Source organism: Scophthalmus maximus, chromosome 19 (assembly GCF_022379125.1).
Source record: "Scophthalmus maximus strain ysfricsl-2021 chromosome 19, ASM2237912v1, whole genome shotgun sequence".
Taxonomy (NCBI): Eukaryota; Metazoa; Chordata; class Actinopteri; order Pleuronectiformes; family Scophthalmidae; genus Scophthalmus; species Scophthalmus maximus.
In genome coordinates this window covers 10,166,202-10,184,830 of record NC_061533.1, presented here as the reverse complement: position 1 = coordinate 10,184,830, position 18,629 = coordinate 10,166,202, and the positions used below count along the sequence as shown (strand labels likewise).

Below are 18,629 nucleotides of genomic sequence, written 5' to 3'. Positions count from 1 at the left end.
GCAGCGTCATCTCAGATCACATGAAGCGAAGCGAAGCGAAGCAAAGCAGTTCCGTTTCCATATATGAGGAGGTCCATTTAACTACTAACCTATTTTTAATCCTATTCATCTTCTCAGTTCTGATTCACTAAAGGTCAAATCTGGGAAATATGTTGGATGACTTGCACTCTGTCGGGCACTATGAGAGAGATTAAAGTGTAACCTTCAAGATTCCATGCCTGACAAAGGCCGGACGCAAACACTTGAGTTCAAAGTCACACATTCCCCGCGCTGAAGCGAACCTTAACGTAACTGCTGCAGAGAGGCTGCCACAGGGCTGCAGGGATAGGTCCGTCCATGGGAGACTACTCACAAACACGACGACCCCCCCATTCCTCCAATTCCTCATCCTTTCCAAGAGTCAAGCCCTTTTTTATTGAGCGAACATTCTGATGGAAACTGAAAAGTCTCCGCACACAAACCTGCATTTACACGGTTGGGTGGAGTGGGGTCTGTTTGAGTTTGACAGCCTCGGGGGCACGTCGCACACCCGGACTACACGTCACTGTCTTAAGTACACAGCCGTGGACACGCGCAGGGAATTGTGCGCCCAAATTCGCATGAGCCCACAGGCATTCGTACAGCCACGCGAAGACAAACACACACACACACACACACACACACACACACACACACATGCACACACGTACACACAGATTAACTGTGTTTAGAGTTTTTATTTTGATGAGAGTTAGCCCATCAAGGGAGGGAGACAACACTCGGCTCTTTCTGCATTACACATGCATACGCGGCACAAACACACCCACCCAGACACAAACAGCAGCGTTGCCAGCCACAATTCAGTCACAAATTCAATCTAAATCTCAAGTACAGAGACCACAATTGCAAAAAGGGGAATTAATGAAAGCACCCATGGTAAAAACAGTAGATGACAGCAGAGAGGAGGGCAGGACAGATGGACAAGGCGGTAGGCTTGGTCCAGCTGAGTAGCGGCTTTGGTAGCCATTCAAAAAGATGGCTCATACGAACTGAACATTGCCAAATTCGCAGCCGCAGGTTCACGCGTAGCTCTGACACCGTCTCCGCATCAAACCTCATCACGTACCGTCTGTCATCAGCACTGCTCGGAGGCACTACGACCCTCAGAGACCTAATTAATATGTCTTCATTTCGCACCAGCGTCATTTCCTGCTGGGGACGTCGCCGGGCGGATTAATACACTGACAATGTGAGAACACTGTGAACCCCACAGGGAGGTCTGACAGGGTTCAAGCGCATGCTGCTGGGCAGTCTCCCCACCGCCGCCGCCACCAAATACACGGACACTGTGTTTTTGTCCGGCGTCGTTCTGACCCATTAACAGCTCTGAGGGCCATGATGGAACAAGTGTGAATATTAACTTTGAACGTTAAAGCTACAGGGAAGTGTGTTTACCCCCCCCCCCCCCCTAAGAAATGAGTGATGACAAGGCAAGGACAAGCTGAGACAGGAGTGGGGAGGAGACATGGCGACGGGAGGCCAGGGCGAGTTGTGCCCCTGGCAGTGCACCCTGTATCCTGCAATAATCTGGAGCCAGGTGCAGACACGAGAAACACAAAAACATTCCTCAATGGATGAACACAACCTTGCGTTTTAAACACAACACAATCTAGATAGACAGTGAGTTCCCATGAAAGCACATGGAGGGTAAGACAGCAGGTTTTTGACTACTACACTGAGTGTCATGTCGTTATTGAGTCAGTCTGATGACGTGTACGATACACTGAAGGTCAGGACAGAGTGAATCCCATCTTCTGACCACCCCTAGCCCCTAACCCCCAACCCACTGACAAATCTACAGGGAACAAAGTGACTTTGCAACAAAACCAGCGAAGAGATTTTGATAGAAGAAGAATGACAGCGTTCACAAAACAGCTGAGGGATCCGAAAAAAACCCAGAGCACATCAAGCCAACAGGGAGGGGAAAAAAAAAGGAAAAAGAAGAACTTGGGACAAAGCTAATGAAGCTGATGAAGAAAAAGCATTTCAGAAAGCAACAAGCGGGCAGATGGAGAACAATAGAGCAACGCACACACGCACACGCACACACACACACACACACACACACACACACACACACACACACACACACACACAGGATTAACATGGAAATGTTGCCATCAGGACAAAGTTCCCAGTCTTTATATTATTATATTTACCATATCCCCTCCGTGTTCTTCAGTGAGCTGGTAGAGCGCGAGCGGGGCTTCAGGATGATACTCATGGTCTGGCTTTTCCGTCCTCATCCGCACGCTACACGTGTACACCGCAGGCACACACACACATAAGGGCGCACACACCCCCCCCCCCTCTGGGCCACCTGCAGCCCCCGTGTCCAGCCCTCTGCTGTGGTGATCCAGTGGGACCTTCCTGTCCTCAGTGCAGCGGGGCGGTGAGGTCGACGCCGAACCCGAGTCGAGTCAGATCACGCCGTCCGTCTGACACTATTCCACACTGCTGCCTCCCGCTCGAGTGACAGGAGGTGGTTCCTTACCCCGCTCGCTCCCCCTCCCTCGCTCTCCCTCCTCCCCGTCTCTCTCTCTCTCTCACTTGCACTTATCTTTCTCTCCAGATCAGCGTGTGATCTTCCTCTTTCCCAATACAGCCATGCACTCCCTCTGTTGCTCTTTCTCACTCTGCTTCTCGCTTTCAAGTGCCACTCTATATTTCCTCCTGACCGGTGGAAATAAGATCTCGTCTTTCTACCACATTCCTTTACTTCCCCCTCCCTCCCTCCCTCCGTCCCTCCGAGTTACCCGACTCTCATACTCACTGTCTGTGTCGTTGTTTCTCTAAGCTACAGCTTGGATACGTCTCAGGTGGGAGGGGCTGTTTTGGTAGTAGTATTCTTTAAGGGTGGGACTTGTGTCACCCGGCAACTATAACAAAGATCCAGAGTGTCAATCACCCGGCTGCCACAGTAACCTAAAACCAACAGCTGAAGCATGTCGACGCTCTGACGAAAGAGTGCAGAGATGTTCACGGACGAGTTTCATCACAAAGTTTCCGATAAAAAAAATGAGTTGCTGAAAAGCTTGCGCTGTTTTTGCAGAAGTTAAGGAGTAGTATTATTGGAAGTGAAAACGTGTGGGAGAGAATGGAGAAGATAAATGAAGGGAGAGAGGGACAAAAATAATTTTGATATTAATTCTAAGCCATTTAAAAATGTCACATGATTTTGTATTTGTATTATTTTAATTTCTGATTTGTTTACGGTGTGACATTGTTGTATTGAATATTTTATGTGTAAATATTTTGGATTCCCATTTTTACATTTTGCACAGCAACAGAAGTAACTTCCACAGAATGGTTTTGTTCCTTTTGTCTTAGTACATCCCAAAAATCAAATACATATTTAGTTGTTTTCATACTTATTTTCACATGAAAACATTAGTAGTGCTTTTAAAATGCAATAACCAGTGTGTGTATTTATCTGTAAAACAGATCTGAGTGTCTGCTAGTCTGAGCTAAAATTAGCACTCTACCAGAGTGACGGGTGTGTTAACTGTCACAATCACAAATGAATGAGGGAAGTCAAGTGAGCAACTCCACCTTTGTACGCTCTGTATGTGCTAGTTGTGTGTACCTTATAGGTTGGATGATCACAATAAGCCACCAAGCAATTAAGTGAAAAACAATCAAAAACTGAAGCACGATATAAAGAAACACGAATGGTGAGATGGGAAAATCGACGCACAGCCATATGCCATGTCCAGGAAAGTTACAGGTTTAAAATAAAGAAAGCAGCAGAAAAGGAAAATGCTTCCATCTCGAGCTATCGTGGAAGGAAGAAAGAAATTTCCTGTTGCACCCATAGACTGATTGATATGTAAGAAGAAAGTTTGATATGTGTATCTATTATTTTATCAGTAAATCAATTACATCAATATGATATTTTTGTTTGTATTATATATTTATATACTGCTGGTTTAATTGATCTCCACTGTCTCTGTCAAAGCAACAGAGCTCCAATCAATAAAACTGATAATGGGTGAGTTTGATTTCTGACAGAAGTCAGTGGTTCTGGCAGTGCCGAGGTGCTGAAAGCACGACTACATGTTGAGCGCTCGAATTGACTAACGGTGAGCTAAATAGTCCTGAGGTGGCAGCTCGGTCAAAGTGGTGAGGCTAATCCTATTACGACAGTCTGCACATTCCACACGGTCAAGGAAAGAACAACGACGACGGCGGTTTCCTGAAGAAATCTGGGAGATCTGGCCGCGTTTCCTCTACCTTGAGACTACATCCCACCACAAAGCAACAAATTAACATTCTCAATCTCAACCCCATGTCACCCTGCTGAGTACGGCATTAAATTAAATAATAATACAAAACATGCTCAACAGGGGTCAAAGGTGCCCGAAAGTTTGCCCCAAACTCAGGAGCAAACTTTATTAAATACATGAAAGCATAATACAAACATTTTACAATATTCAGCATAAAAGCTATCCTACTAAAGTAGCTTCAGTAGGAAAATAAAACAAAATAATTAACTGAATGAATAAAACGATGGGTGCATTTGTGTAACAGAGGGCCACTACTCTTACATTAATTGTAGGCTAAACGTATTGTGTTAACGGTGAATTAATAAAAAACACATCTTGTAACCATCACTTTCCGAGTTTAAACTACATGAGAAAACAGTTCAATGCAGTTCTACACAACTCAGAGATACCACTCCCACCTAGTGGTGAAAACAAGTACTACTGCTGTCATAAACATCAATTGCATAGAGTGAACATTGCATAGAGTGAAAGTGACCAGTCATTGACAAAATTATAGATCTTTTTTGAAGGAACCATGAACCAGGTTTAGTATATGGTGCAGATAAACATACTCAGTAATTGTTGATACAAATTGCACTTAACTAAGGAGCATGTAGAGAGCACAGATGGTTGGTCCACAGTATTGACAAGGCAATGTGTATATCTATATGTCTACAAACACCAGCAGCCATTACCTTTGCTCATATTCACTCACATACTCTGGAGGCACAAACACACATATGCAGCTGAACTTCATGTTTATCCATCCACACACACACGGACGCACGCACGCATGCACGCACGCACGCGCGCACACACACACAATCCCATGCTCACAAAAAAACAGACAAGTGGGCACAGATGCACATCAGATGATAGCACATATTGGTTTTGTCTGGGGTCACAGATGACATATTAATCAGAGAAATGTAGTACCAAAATGGGTCCAACAAGGTTTCAAATTTTTCCGTGTGAGCTTTAATGGCCAGAGAGTGCTTTGATAATTAGTTTGCACTCTACTCTGGTTAGTGAAAGGACCTGTCCTCCTGAATACCCCCAATGTTTTTAGATGATGACTGGATGGAACCTGGTTGAACCTGGTTATTAATAATTTACTTTGCTCTTAAGCATGTTTTGTATAAGCACAATATCGGCTCCTCATGGAACAGAGATACACAAACATGCACACGCACACACACACGCACACACACATTACACACAGTTCAGGCAGAGTAAACAGCAGAACTACAGCTTCAACAAAGCTCTAACAACACAATCAGCCACCAAGCAACGGCCATTTACACAACGCTAGGTTGTGAACACAGCTCCAGTTCAGTGTTGTCTGGCCAATGTTCTGATAAGAGAGAACACAAATCACACAAACACAATCAATCCACACACATTCAGAGTAATATGAAAGTCAACTTTTAAGCTCAACTGGTGTTGAATTTCACCTGCTGAGTTGCCTTACTAACTCAAAACTAATTCAGCACATCTCAACTTGAAAGCACTGGTTGGATATTAATTGTAAAGACAGAGAGCAGACTAAAGCTGATTAAGAACAATGCAAGAGATACAAAATAGTCCCACACAAAAACAAATCCTGCAAATCTTCCGAGTGACACTGAAACATTTGGTTGCAGTCCCTTCCCTCACACACACACACACACGCACACACACACACACACACACACTCCCACAAACAGTTTCAGTCTCAAAATTCAGTCATACCCTCTCTTGCCACGAGGTTTGATGTCGATGGGCTTGTTGGTGGCGTAGGGCGAGCCGTTGAAGCAGGCGTGGCGGTAGCGAGCTATCTTCTCCAGAGACAGATAGTCTGGGTTCACTGGCAAACTCATTTTGGTGAGAGGCTCTTAAACACCACCACTCATACGCTCGTGTCAAGACACATAAAGAAGGAGAACGGATAGCCTGATGAAGCTTTCTGAGTAGGAAAGAGGAGGGAGGTGGGAGAGGAGAGGGTTCAGCATGGGTGTGACTCGAATGGAAAAGGATGGAGGGAGATGGAGCATGAAAGAGGGATGCAAGGGGAGGGAGGAGCGAATTGCAAAGGTAGAGCAAACTAATTTACCCTTTCTCTCAGATAACAAGAGTCAGTATTGACAGCCACGACAGCGGTTTCATTGATACCGTAGACTTACGGCAAAGTTACATAATCAGGCCATATAGTACCAAAAATCTTTATGATGTATTGGAGAGTGACGGCAACGACACGATGGCCATCAGATTAAAACTGAAATGCATCACGATTTTCACATTTTAACAGGAAATCACATTTTAACAGAAAAGTTGTTACGGGCTTATTACCTCACAAGATTAAGCAACTCAGGTTTGCACGAGTCATCAAATGTTGTGAGTGAGGTATGTGTTCGAGGCATTTATTTCCAAACCTTGAAGAGTTCATTAATTTGCTTCAAGTAGCTAAAGTAGAATGTGTTTTGGATGTCAAACCTGCTGCTGATGAGCACATAAGTGAACAGTAAACAGTGATTATTACATGAACTACACATTTGGTATATTTCAGATTAGAACAAAAATGAAAAACGAATGAAACCGAGATATAATATACATAGTCATCTAATGTCAAGGCTTTTTAAATTTATTTAATAAAATTGAAATTAAAGCCTCATGATTCAACCTTAGTAATAGCTCATTTCCACCACCAGGGGAGAACATAGTACCACAATAAACACGATCTAGAACCAAGCAACAGTCCAATGTGTAATATGGTAAGTATAAATCAAACTGCAGTAACTGCAATTTGACCCATATGTAAGTTAGAGTTAGTAGAGCAGATATTGTGCACTGCATTATTTTTTTTTGATAATAAAGCATACAGGTGTGTTGATAGATATGTTTCACAACCTATGGTCACAACACTTTGAGCTGTAAGTGGAACATGATCAAGTGAGCATCAAGATCTACGGACTTTAGACTGAGACTACCGTCACTTGTTATCATGTTGTGTCAGTTTCGGACACTTCACCACTATCAAGATAGAATCTCAGTCACCACAGCTGATAATTCCCCCTACTGTTCTCAGCTGCCAGCAGGGGGCAGTCTCCTCTGCAGGAGAACTGCAGGTACCTGAGCACAACTACCATCAGGACAATCACACACACAGACCCACGAATCCCTGCGGAGTTTCGCCTTCTGCTCAGCTCTGGCTGAGGCAGCCAGCATGTGACAAAAGCTCCTGGGTGGAAAGGGAGGCTGTCAGAGTCACAGACGCAACGACAGACACGACAGGCGTCCACGCTCGTACTGAACATCTGAGCATCACCGCAAGTGCACACGTGCACAGAGACAAACGGGAGCTGATTATAGGCACAAACACTGGAAACATGAACGGCTAAATGAAATGCAACTGGATCAATGTTGCAACACGGGCCTCAACTTTGCTCGCCCACTCACTCACAACAACACACAACCTGTAACACAAGCACATATTTGCCAAACCACCGGGTCGGACACACGCCGTCAGTGCCAGCGACGAGCTGTGACAGAGCGCCAGGTGACGATGTGACTGTCGTCACTCAGTGTCCCTGAGGCCCAAAGCCATAAAACTAGAACCACTTTAACTGAATACTGAAACATGTACATACAAGCTGCGTCGTCTTTTCAATTGCTAGGTGTGGGTAACGCAGTTCAAGCATGTTCCTTGTTCACTGATATACTGCACTTTGCATTTTAAAGGGATTTAATGTGATTATTATTCAACCTTGGGAAGAAAAAAAAAAACAATAAAAAAGGAAATTCCACATTTTTGTTATTAATGAACTTATAAAACTAAACCATTGTATCGTATTAAAAGAATGAAGGGACGCGTCTTTTACATGTGGTTTACCTGACAGACGAGACTAAGAAAAAAAAATTTGAATTGAGAAAAAAGAAAAAGCTAAATGGCGTAATCGGCGATAGAAATGAGCAGACAGGGAAGCAGACTCCACAGGTTAAGTGCAACAGTGCATAAACAGATAACTGACAGCGAGCTTGTTAGGGGCTTAGGGACAAAGCAGTCTGGGAGAGAGGCACTGGGAAGGAGGAGACAGGGATGCTTGCTGGGTAATTCACAGTAGAGATGTATTCTATCAGGTGCGTGGCGAGTTCAGTCAGTGAAAGGTGACTTGTGAAGGAGGAAATAACTTAATTATTGTGAATTGAATAAGAAAACAAGAGGCAACTTGATAACACACTAACAATAATGATACAAGTTTCTGTTTTGTATGGCACTATCATGCTGAGAGACATAACTCTGTTTTAACATTCTACCTCCAATTAGTGATTTTATTCTTCTTTTTGCTGTTTAGAAAGTCCTTGTCATCTTCTGCCAGGTTACTTCACCCGTCTTTGAACTTAAAAGGAATAATGATTTGACTTTTATCATGATAATTATCATGTATATATTTTTATTGTCATAACATTTTTGGTCATATCACGATGGTGCCATGGAAACTGCTCCTCCACTGCTGTTCTGAGAAAATCACATATGCTTACAATGATTGGATGTGTGTAGTCAAGTAGGTAAATCAGCAAAAGTAATGAAATTACGAGACAACAATACAATGGTAATTAAGATTCATGTAGCTGTGTATATGAAATGGCTCTCAGCCAGTCACGATGCTGGAGAACAGCTGTTGTTATGTGTATCAAGGACCGTTTCCTTTGCCTCATTTTCCGCCTGCCTTTACAGTCCCCTTCCACAATCATGTTTATAATGTGGTTGCCATGGTGACCTGGCAGAATTCAAAAAAAGGACAGGTAGGTCCTGACGGCCAATCAGCCTTCAGTTGCTGAGGACACGGCGGCAGATTGTGTAATGAATGAAAATGAAAATGACAGCGGGCTCCTCAGCGGGTCATGGCTGGAAGGACTGAGTGAGTGAACACTGATCTTGAGGATGAAGGATTCAAATGCTAATGTGTCCTCAAAAATGTTCAACCCAAACGCTTCATTGTGGAATGTGACCGTGGTTTATGCTGAGAAATTAACCATTCACCTGCAGCCACTTAATATTTCACAGCAGCCATGCATGAGTTACCTGTGCTCTATTTATCTGCCCAGCTGACTCGCAGAGCGGAGCGGGGATTTGAGTCGGCTGAATGATATTTTGTCTCAGAGAATCACCAGAGCACAAAAGAGAGTAGAAAGCCCCCCCAGCAACCAAATTAAAGAAATGGACCTGGAGAAGCGTGAACAATAACGATAAGACAAGTGACTGTTCTACCTGTGCTGTGTGTGTTGTGATGTGGTAACGCTGAAGTTGATTATGGACGGTATGAATGTGGTGAATGTAAACAATGCAATGGGGATTTTTTTTTTATTTTGGAAAAAAAAATCATAATAAAATTAACTTTTAACATAATATACCCTAAATGAAAAGCAATACAGTTCAGGGTTTGCTCATGTTGTGGCTGTACATGTGTAAACAGAGGCTTTGATCCCACATATGATCACAAACAGAGCGTTTATTATCTAACCCCTTAACCCTTTTCAGCAGCTCGCATGGTCATGACCTGAATGCATTGAAGCTTCGCCATGATAATCAACGACCAAATCAGTATTGCTGCAAATCTAGTTCGGCAAATCCCCGGAGTCACAGCTCATATGTCTTGCAACTGCAAAAAAATACCCATTATGTCTGGTGTTAGAGCGACCTGCATGCTAACTCCACTTTGTTAATCAGAATTTTCACCCCAAAAAAAGTGAAAGGCCCCCAAAAATCGGGCCCTAGTTTTTAGTACATGTTTTCAGGAACACTCTGAGTGCTTTTGTGTCTTTGTCTACAAGTGTGCACCGAGGGTACATGTCGTGTAATAATATCATGTTGTGCGCCTTTAGCTGCTTTATTCTTAAGGCTTTAGACCTGCCCCGCTAAGCTGTTTGAAGATCTGCTGTTGACAGTAAACACTCAGTTGTGGACATCATAGACATCGCCTAGGCCGGCAAAGTGAGTCCCGTTCTTTGATGGACACATTAATGGAGAAATGAAAGCATGGATGATAGCTGGATACAGACGCCCACTGACTGCACGGCTTTTCTCCATAGGCTCTTACGTATATCACACATGGACCCCCCCCCCCCCCCACACACACACACACACACACACAGCCGTAGTGCACCGCAAGCACATGGGGAAGCTAATGGGTTTAACTTGGCAGCCGCCCCAGTGATGTCAGAGTAATCCCTCATTAAAACTCTGATGACATCACCACACTGGTGAGAGTGTGTGAGAGCTGAGGCCACAAGCTCATGGAGAATTTTTGAGTGTCTGTGCGTGAAGGGATACCCTGCCAGTAAGCGCCAGGGGTGTCCTCGCCGTGGCCCAGGTAATCCAGGTTAAGGTGTTCCTCAATACACACACACACACACACACACACACACAGGGAACAAGGCGTCACACAATCTTGATGAAAAGCAGGGTCAATGTATGTAACGTGTATCCCCCAATCAGGCAGTGCCAACATTTGTTACATAGTCATAATCGGTGTCCAAATAACATAGAAAACCTTTTCACCCGACGTCTAAACATTTAGAGGCTGAAACAAACTGCAATCCAACTATAAACGATTATTGACTATCAAATTAAAAAATAACCGCTGCGCTGAGTTGGGTCATTGCTTAAAATCTAATTAAAACAGACGCATGTCTTACATTTTTCCTTCTGTGCTGTGATGTGGCTAGCCAATCACAGTCCTGAAACCTGAAACCCGAGTCAAAGGCGTGTTGACGTAACAACTGAAATGCCAAAAGTTGAGGGGAGTTTTCCACATTTTTGCTGTCACGCGTTCTAACTTTACTCCATCATCGCCAAACCATTTGCTCTCATGTGATTTTGCTGCACCACAGTGTCTAGATTATGTCGCCCACAAACACATTTGCACATTTCGGCTAATCGATGAGCCACAAATCTGCTCATAAAGTGTGCCAATAAAACAGTGGAACCGTGAAGCGCAGGGACGTGTTTCAGAGCAGATTTTTTGCTAGTTCATTGAAGAGGAAGATGAGGAAGATGAGAAAGTGGGCCCATTAGAGACATGACCAGAATGGAACAACCGAAGAGTGAATCACCTGGTCTGAGGATGTGGATGCCAGGGACAAAATTTATCATCAGAAGCATGAATCTATCCTGTCAGATGTCAAAACTACAGAGAGGAGTAGTGCTGATTTAGAGGCACAGGGCCCCTTTATATTGTTGAGTCATTGCAGGCAAAGTAGGTCGACTTTACCTTACTTCAGCGTCCGGCAGATCAATACACCAGGTCCTCCGATTCCCAAACCAATAAAAGGAACACGTAAAAACAGGATTTTGCCGGCGTGAATGTGCTACTGGAAAGCATAAAAATACCTGTGGGAATGTATGTGGGGGCGAGTACTGGTTATATGTTAAGAAACCATGAGTGTAGTTATTCAGTGTTGTCACAAGTGAGCCATCATTTTCTTCCGGTCCTGCTGAGACAGTATTATTCTACACCCTGCAATGTGAGAGTCCATCTTACCGGATGGATGAGAGGCGCAACAGTTAGGGTTTTGCAAGTGGGAGTGTATTTCCTCCAAGGAAGCACTGTACAATTGCATTTACAATGTGCCAGCGCACGCAAAAACACAGAGGAAGGTGAAACATGTAGACTAAACATTGGCCGTGAAAGGAGCTTGGATATGTAGTGTTTGGAAAGGAAGTCTGACCAGGCACCAGTATTGTGAACAAAAGAGAAAAAGCAGAAACAAACAGCCATGAAAGAAAACTCATAGGTTCAAATTAAACTAAAAAGGGTTTTGTCTGAACTCGAACTCTGCAAGTCACCTCTACAGCATTGTCTCGACCAAAATAAAACTCCATTTACCTCATTTTACCATCACCAGTGTCGAGGCAAGCATGAACGTATAATAGCTGGACGTATAATAGCTGGACGTATAATAGACTACTGTAAAAATACTGTGAAAATCCAGCCAGGGACGTGAGCATGCGTGTGTGTGTGAGGGGACACCCTCTCCCTACATAAGTCTTCCTAATCTGTTTGTCTCCTCATAAGCGCTGTCGTCATCATGGAAATCCTAATCACAATCATCGTCACGAGCAATTCCCTCCTGAGATGATCATCGTCACCATTATGCTTTCCTGCTAACGAGAGGTAATTCCCATAACATCATCTGGTGTCGGTGTGTCTCATGTCTGCAACGCAAAGCACAGGGGACACGGGTGGCCTACAAACAGCTGACTGTATAAGATCGACTGCGAGAGCAATTTCCTCAGATATGTCAACATACATTGGGAGATCTAACCGTTTAAAAAGAGGTTATCTGTTAAGTTGTGCCCTCTCGCAAATTCAGCAGCCAAGATAATCGAAGCCAGACGACCCCCCATGTGCAAACAGGCACACACCCAGACAGAACAGTGACTCATAAACCCTTCGGTCTTAGTGTATCTTAATGAAAACCACCGGGCTATAGGCTTCTGCGTCGTTTTCCTTGAAGCGGCATTCTCCACATCTTTTTGTTTCCTTACAGCTGTTTGTTTTTGAGCAGCGGTGGGAGAATGTAACGTGCGGCTCACAGAGAGCGCCTTTGTTCCTGCAGGAAAGGGCCTAGGTATGATAACATCTGTTGGCTAACCGCATGTTTTGTTCTGGTCAAATGGTGACGTACGCGGCTGCATAGCGGCAATCCGTCTACACCAAATGCTGAGTAAAGATATTTCTGAATTTCTTTGTATTTTGCCACTGAATCAGCAGTGACATTTGAATGTCAGGAGAAGTAGAGACAAAATGGGATCTCACTTTCGACAACAATCGTACATGGGGTTCAAAAGGGCCACGGCAGTGGTCATTTGGGAGGCAACTAACAGTTATTTCAATTATGGATTCATTACGTTTTTCCCAATTAATTGGATGCAAAAGGTTATGACATTTAAAATAGCCATCATAGTTTCCGTGTGCACCCAGCAGTCCCACACAAAAGATATTGAATTTACAAAAACATAGTAAACAAAACAAATCCTAATATTTAAGAGGTTTACACCTGATATCTAGTTCAATAAATCACACACGCACGCACACCTACCGGAGTCATTCAGAACAGCAAGATTAAATTATGATTTAATAATTTTCATTTTATATTTCACCAATTCAAAAACATTGATGTACCGTCTGCCGTTGCAGAAGCAGTCCTAGCCCCCATAGCCCCAGCTATAGCTTGTAACATCTATTTCTGATTTATGCTGAGGTCACAAGAGCACCTGCAGCTATCCCCCTCCTTCAACATGTCTGCCTGCCACGCTGTATTCTTATTGATCTGTCCATCTTCTTGCCTCTGTCCCGGAGATGAATACGAGATTGAATACCCTATTTAGCAGCTGCTGTGTGGACAGTGGTGGGAGACGGCGCAGGCTGAAATGAATTAGATTGAAAATGAAATGGATATTCAAAATGAATGCGATGGCGACGTCGCCTCGAGGACTTTGTGAGGAACCGTGGCGTGTGTGTATGCTTTTCATGTGTACTCTAGTGAGCAAATTATGCAACTCTGGGGTCACGTAACCACATCTGTTGGACCCAGTGCCATTGTGGTAAAAAAGAAAAAACAAGATTGTCTCTCTTTGTCCCATTGCTCTGTATTTATTAATAATCGCAATTAATAAAGACTAAAAGGAAATATGTCATGAGCTGCTGTTAAAATTGCTCCTGTTACAGTTTACAGCTGAAAGCCCCATTTTCAATTAAGACAAGTCAGTGATTTCTGTTAACTAAAACCCAAAACTTAAAAACTCAAATGCAATGACCTATTCGATACATGCCATTATTACTATAATTACTCATTAACCATTACATCATTTTAAAGGGCGGGTGAGAAATGGAAAATGCTGTCGATAGATCTTAACTGTGTTGGAATATTGTTTTCGTCCAAAGTAAGTTGGCTTTGAGCAATATTTCTCATGGTGATCTGCATCTGAGTTGAGGTGATCTGGAAGGTGTGTGTGTGTGTGTGTGTGTGTGTGTGTGTGTGTGTGTGTGTGTGTGTGTGTGTGTGTGTGTGTGTGTGTGTGTGTGTGTGTGTGTGTGTGTGTGTGTGTGTGTGTGTTCATGTTTCCTGGGTATGTTCAAAAACACACGTTTAACTCCTGTTTAACACATTAGAGAAAGTGAGAGGGGAAAAACAGGATCAACTTCAAATGATAGTTTTGTCTGTCAGCTTGATGGCAGTCTTACAGTTTCAAGTCACGTCATAGTCCCTTTTTAGAAAACTTAGAACTACTACCTTTAGCCAGATGAAGGAATTTTAGTCACCAGACATCCGGATCATAAGTTATCCTGACAACCTGTGACCGCCCAAGAGCGTTGGAGAAACACAGACTTTTCACGTGAAACTGCTTTAGTCAGTGGTTGTAATTATCGTGTCCGTGTGTTTTGGAGAGGTGGAGACGTCTGCGGATAATTCGGCTGCCGGCACAAAACCTCCTGAATAATGAACACTAACCTAAAAAAAATAAAAACACAGGCACGCATCGCATGCACTACTGGAAAATCCTGAAATAAGCGGCTGAATAACACGATAAGAAATCCTCGAGCGGCAATGTGTGAAAGAGAAATTGGACGGTGAAGCGAGTGGCAGGCTGGGAAAGGGAGAACAGCCCAGCCTTCAGTCTGCCAGCACTGACGGACTCAGTGTGTGAGCTCACACAAACACACACACAAACAGCGAGATGTTCTGCAAAAAAGGTGGGAAATAATGAACGGCTCCAAAGAGGGGCTGATTGAAATTCCTCCAACGGATAGAAGGCGACAAAGCGGCGCGTGCTGCGCTCTACGAAGATTGGGACGTGACAGCAAGAACATGTCTGTCATGCTTCAAGTAACATCGCAATCAATTTAACACTGCACCGCTTTGTGGGACAGCAGAGAGATTCCAGTTAATTCTGACAAAGACAGCACAACTCAAACTGCAGATCAGAATTCAATAACAAGCGAACCTGAATCTAGTGGAGACACACGGCACACAATAATAAGCCATCACTTTCTGAGAGGGCGTGTGTCACAGGACTTTTCTATTGCACAAGATAATCTTCATTATTCATAAATCTTGTGGTCGGACTGGGCTGTCACAGCACACACAGCTGTGTGACTGTGTACAGATGGCAGCAGCGCAGGCGAGTTAGGACAGAGTTTTCTATGGTAACAACCAACAAACATTACATGATTAATTAGTCCTAAAAGACTTTTTAGGCTTCTAATCCAGTGTTTTGTGCAACCAAGGGGTCAAATATGTGTGTGTAATGTCTTTGTTATGGCTTGACTGCACTGTTTTGGTTTTTACGGCCCACAATTTTTTAATATTTTTGACTCTTATCAATAGGCAGACATTTTTGATGAACCAGCTGTGACAGATACTCTACACTATTGACAGATTCAGCAATACCTGCTGAATTTAATGGAGCTGCTGAAGCTTTTTTCAGTGAGGAGCTAATGGAGATTTGTCGATAATATCCCAGAGTTGTTATTAAAACATAACTTTTAATCATTTTGATTAAATCATTTCCAATTCATGTTTTAACTACCAACTTAAACCAAACTAATTGAAAACAAATTGGGTTTTTATTTCCGTTGCAGAGATAATCAACACAACAAAAACGTTGAAACTGACACAACTAGTTTAGTCAAAACTGCACTGTTCAAAGACAACTCAGTGATGTACAGTAATACTTTAAAGCTGCTATATTACAACTCTAATGAGCTCCGGTTTTATGAATAAAAAATGTAAACGTCACACATCATTTTCTTTTTTCAGGATTTGTAGCACGGTTCACATATTCTGTTAAAACAAATGGTTATGGCGTGCATTGATCGGGTAAAAATGTAAAATTTCACTGAAATGGAATTGATGTGATGTCGTGTCTGGTGGAAGTGAAACAGATCATACTGTGAAGTCTTAGTCCCCTCTGTCTCCTTTCACTCACTGCACACACTCACAAAGAAGCCAGGTTTGTGAGCGAGAAACTTTGAAAAAAGTGAGTAAGGAGAACAGAGCGTCAGACTGCGTGGCCCCTTTCACAGAGAGTGAATGGTACCTACACATTAATAAGGCACACACACACACACAACACACAACACACACACACACACAACACACACAACACACACACACACACACACACACACACACACACACAGAAACGGCGGTCCTGTGGGACAACAATGACTGACGACTTGGTCTACTCCAAACTGACAGCAGGTCTCTGCCGTCTCCAAATAGCCCATTTTAAAAGCTCTGCCTCAGTCCCAGCGAGGTAACAGCACGTGATAGAAAGTAATCTTAAGTTTGGCTGCAACTGACCCAGCACTGTGGGAATCAACGACCATGTGCAGAGGGACAAAACCAAAATAGAAATGAGATAACGGTGCCTTGTGTCTTGTTATCTAACAAGGAAAAATGTCTGTGGTATGTCTGAGGAAGCCACGGAGAGAGAGGAGAGGAAGAGAGGGGGTGGCTTGAGAAGATGAAACGTGATATCCTTTAACACCTTGCGTTAAAACGCTGAGAAAAACACACAACACAATTACATAATTAAACCTTCCAGCACCGCCCACTGACCATACACACTGTCCAGCATTTAGGAAAGAGGGAGAGCGGAGTGATGCAGCATTGCATTTCCAGTCCTTGTTTTCTGAAAATAGCGCCCCCTCTATTGTCTTCCCCCCCCCCAGGTCTCTGAGGCGCAGGATTCACTTTTCATCCCCTTTTCACTGCACTACACACACTTTTTTATTGTCTTTCTGTTTTGGCATTTAATGAAGTTTAGAGAATCGTACACATCTCCGTGTTGCACAACGTGGCGCTGAAGGCACCATCCTGCACGAGTGCACGTTTTCAAAAGGTGCCGGATGAAACGGCATGTCAGCCATTCCATCGCTGCGCAGAACCGCTATACATAAACGGTTATGTCTGCAGACTAGATCGATAGAAATGCTGACACTACAATAACGCAGCGTGACCTGCTGACGTTCAAGAGCATTTGTCAATAATGTTCTTCTGTGGCCTCAATGCACTTTTGAGAGAGATGCACAACAAATTTGAACACGCTTAAAATACATGGTGCGTTCACGCCTGGTTGAATGCGTTTTCTAGCCCTAAATGTGTTAATTATTTGGTACTCCATATCGTTCGTGTCATCTTCATAAGCACTATTCTCTCAGTCCTACTCAGCTTGTACTCCGCAGGTCTGACACAGAAAGCAGCGTACGGGTCCATTGTCAAGGTAAAATGAATAATACAGATCCACACTTACATACACTGAGACTGGACACGACTTTACTGTGTAGAGGCAGAGGACAAAACCATCCCTGCCTGAGATTTAAATGGACTCTAACGGGCTTGACTCTCATGTTCGGAGACTAATGCACAACTCTGACAAGCATGACAGCCCCGAATTGTTGTTCCCACACTCTCGGCAGATTTGCTACACCCATCCAATTCAGCCACACAATACTCCCCAGCAGACTGTGAATTACATCTTAGTAAGATTTCTCTCGAATTAATGAAGGAATCACGGCGACAAGGCAAGACTGTGTTAGAGCCAAGGCATGTTAAATGTAACCTGATTTCTTTCTCTGTTCTGACCACATTTTGTGATAAAGATTTTCTTTACGATTTACTTTTTACCATCCAGGGCTTCTCATACTATGAATCACTTTCTTTCTGTCTGTCCTTCAATTGATTCTCAATAGGCGGGGAACTTCAAACTTTGCGTGCCCAAGGAAGGACATTGTTGCTGCGAAGTCTTTCGGATGAGTGGAACATAAAATGAGAAAACATTGAACAACAGTTTAGGGATGGGTTGACGCATACTCGTGACTGACGTCATTGATCGAGACAGCGGCACTTAGCAGAAATGGCTGCGCCCGGGCAAAGCAAGCTGCAGCTTGTCGGGTTCTTCAGTAAAAATATTGATTCTCCAGTTCAGGGAAGGAGATATCTATGATACACACTGGCTAAATTGATCTACACCGACTAATGAACTAAATTCTCCTAGATGCCTCACAAAACTTCTGAATTCATGATCCAGTATTTTCCGATCTAGTATGTGACAAATAGGGTCTGTCATCATCATTAATATCATTACATAGCAGCGGCATTGGAAATTAGGGGATGATTAGAGGATTAAGTAAAATATTGAAGCATTAATGAGTTAAGAAGCGTGTTTTGAACAAGCACTGCCCTAGTGAATATTAATTAGAGCAGCAGGAGGGTAATTTAGTGAGTGTGTATTACACTTAAATATTTCACAACCAAAAACTTAAACAGATATTTGGT

The 18,629-nt window shown here is 43.4% G+C and overlaps 1 protein-coding gene across 8 annotated transcripts in view; it reads right to left on the bottom strand.

The window, feature by feature from the left end:
• The window catches only part of pde4d (phosphodiesterase 4D, cAMP-specific), a 147,461-nt gene that overhangs the window by 27,732 nt on the left and 101,100 nt on the right, over positions 1 to 18,629 (bottom strand). The window contains exon 1 of one of the 8 annotated variants that reach the window (XM_035639783.2): positions 2,199 to 2,548. The exons of the other annotated variants lie outside the window; for them this stretch is intronic. Within the exon in view, the coding sequence (XP_035495676.1) occupies positions 2,199 to 2,263 (65 nt within the window). The 5' untranslated portion in view covers positions 2,264 to 2,548. Of the gene's footprint in view, positions 1 to 2,198; positions 2,549 to 18,629 lie in introns of those variants that run through there. 8 annotated transcript variants of the gene reach the window in all.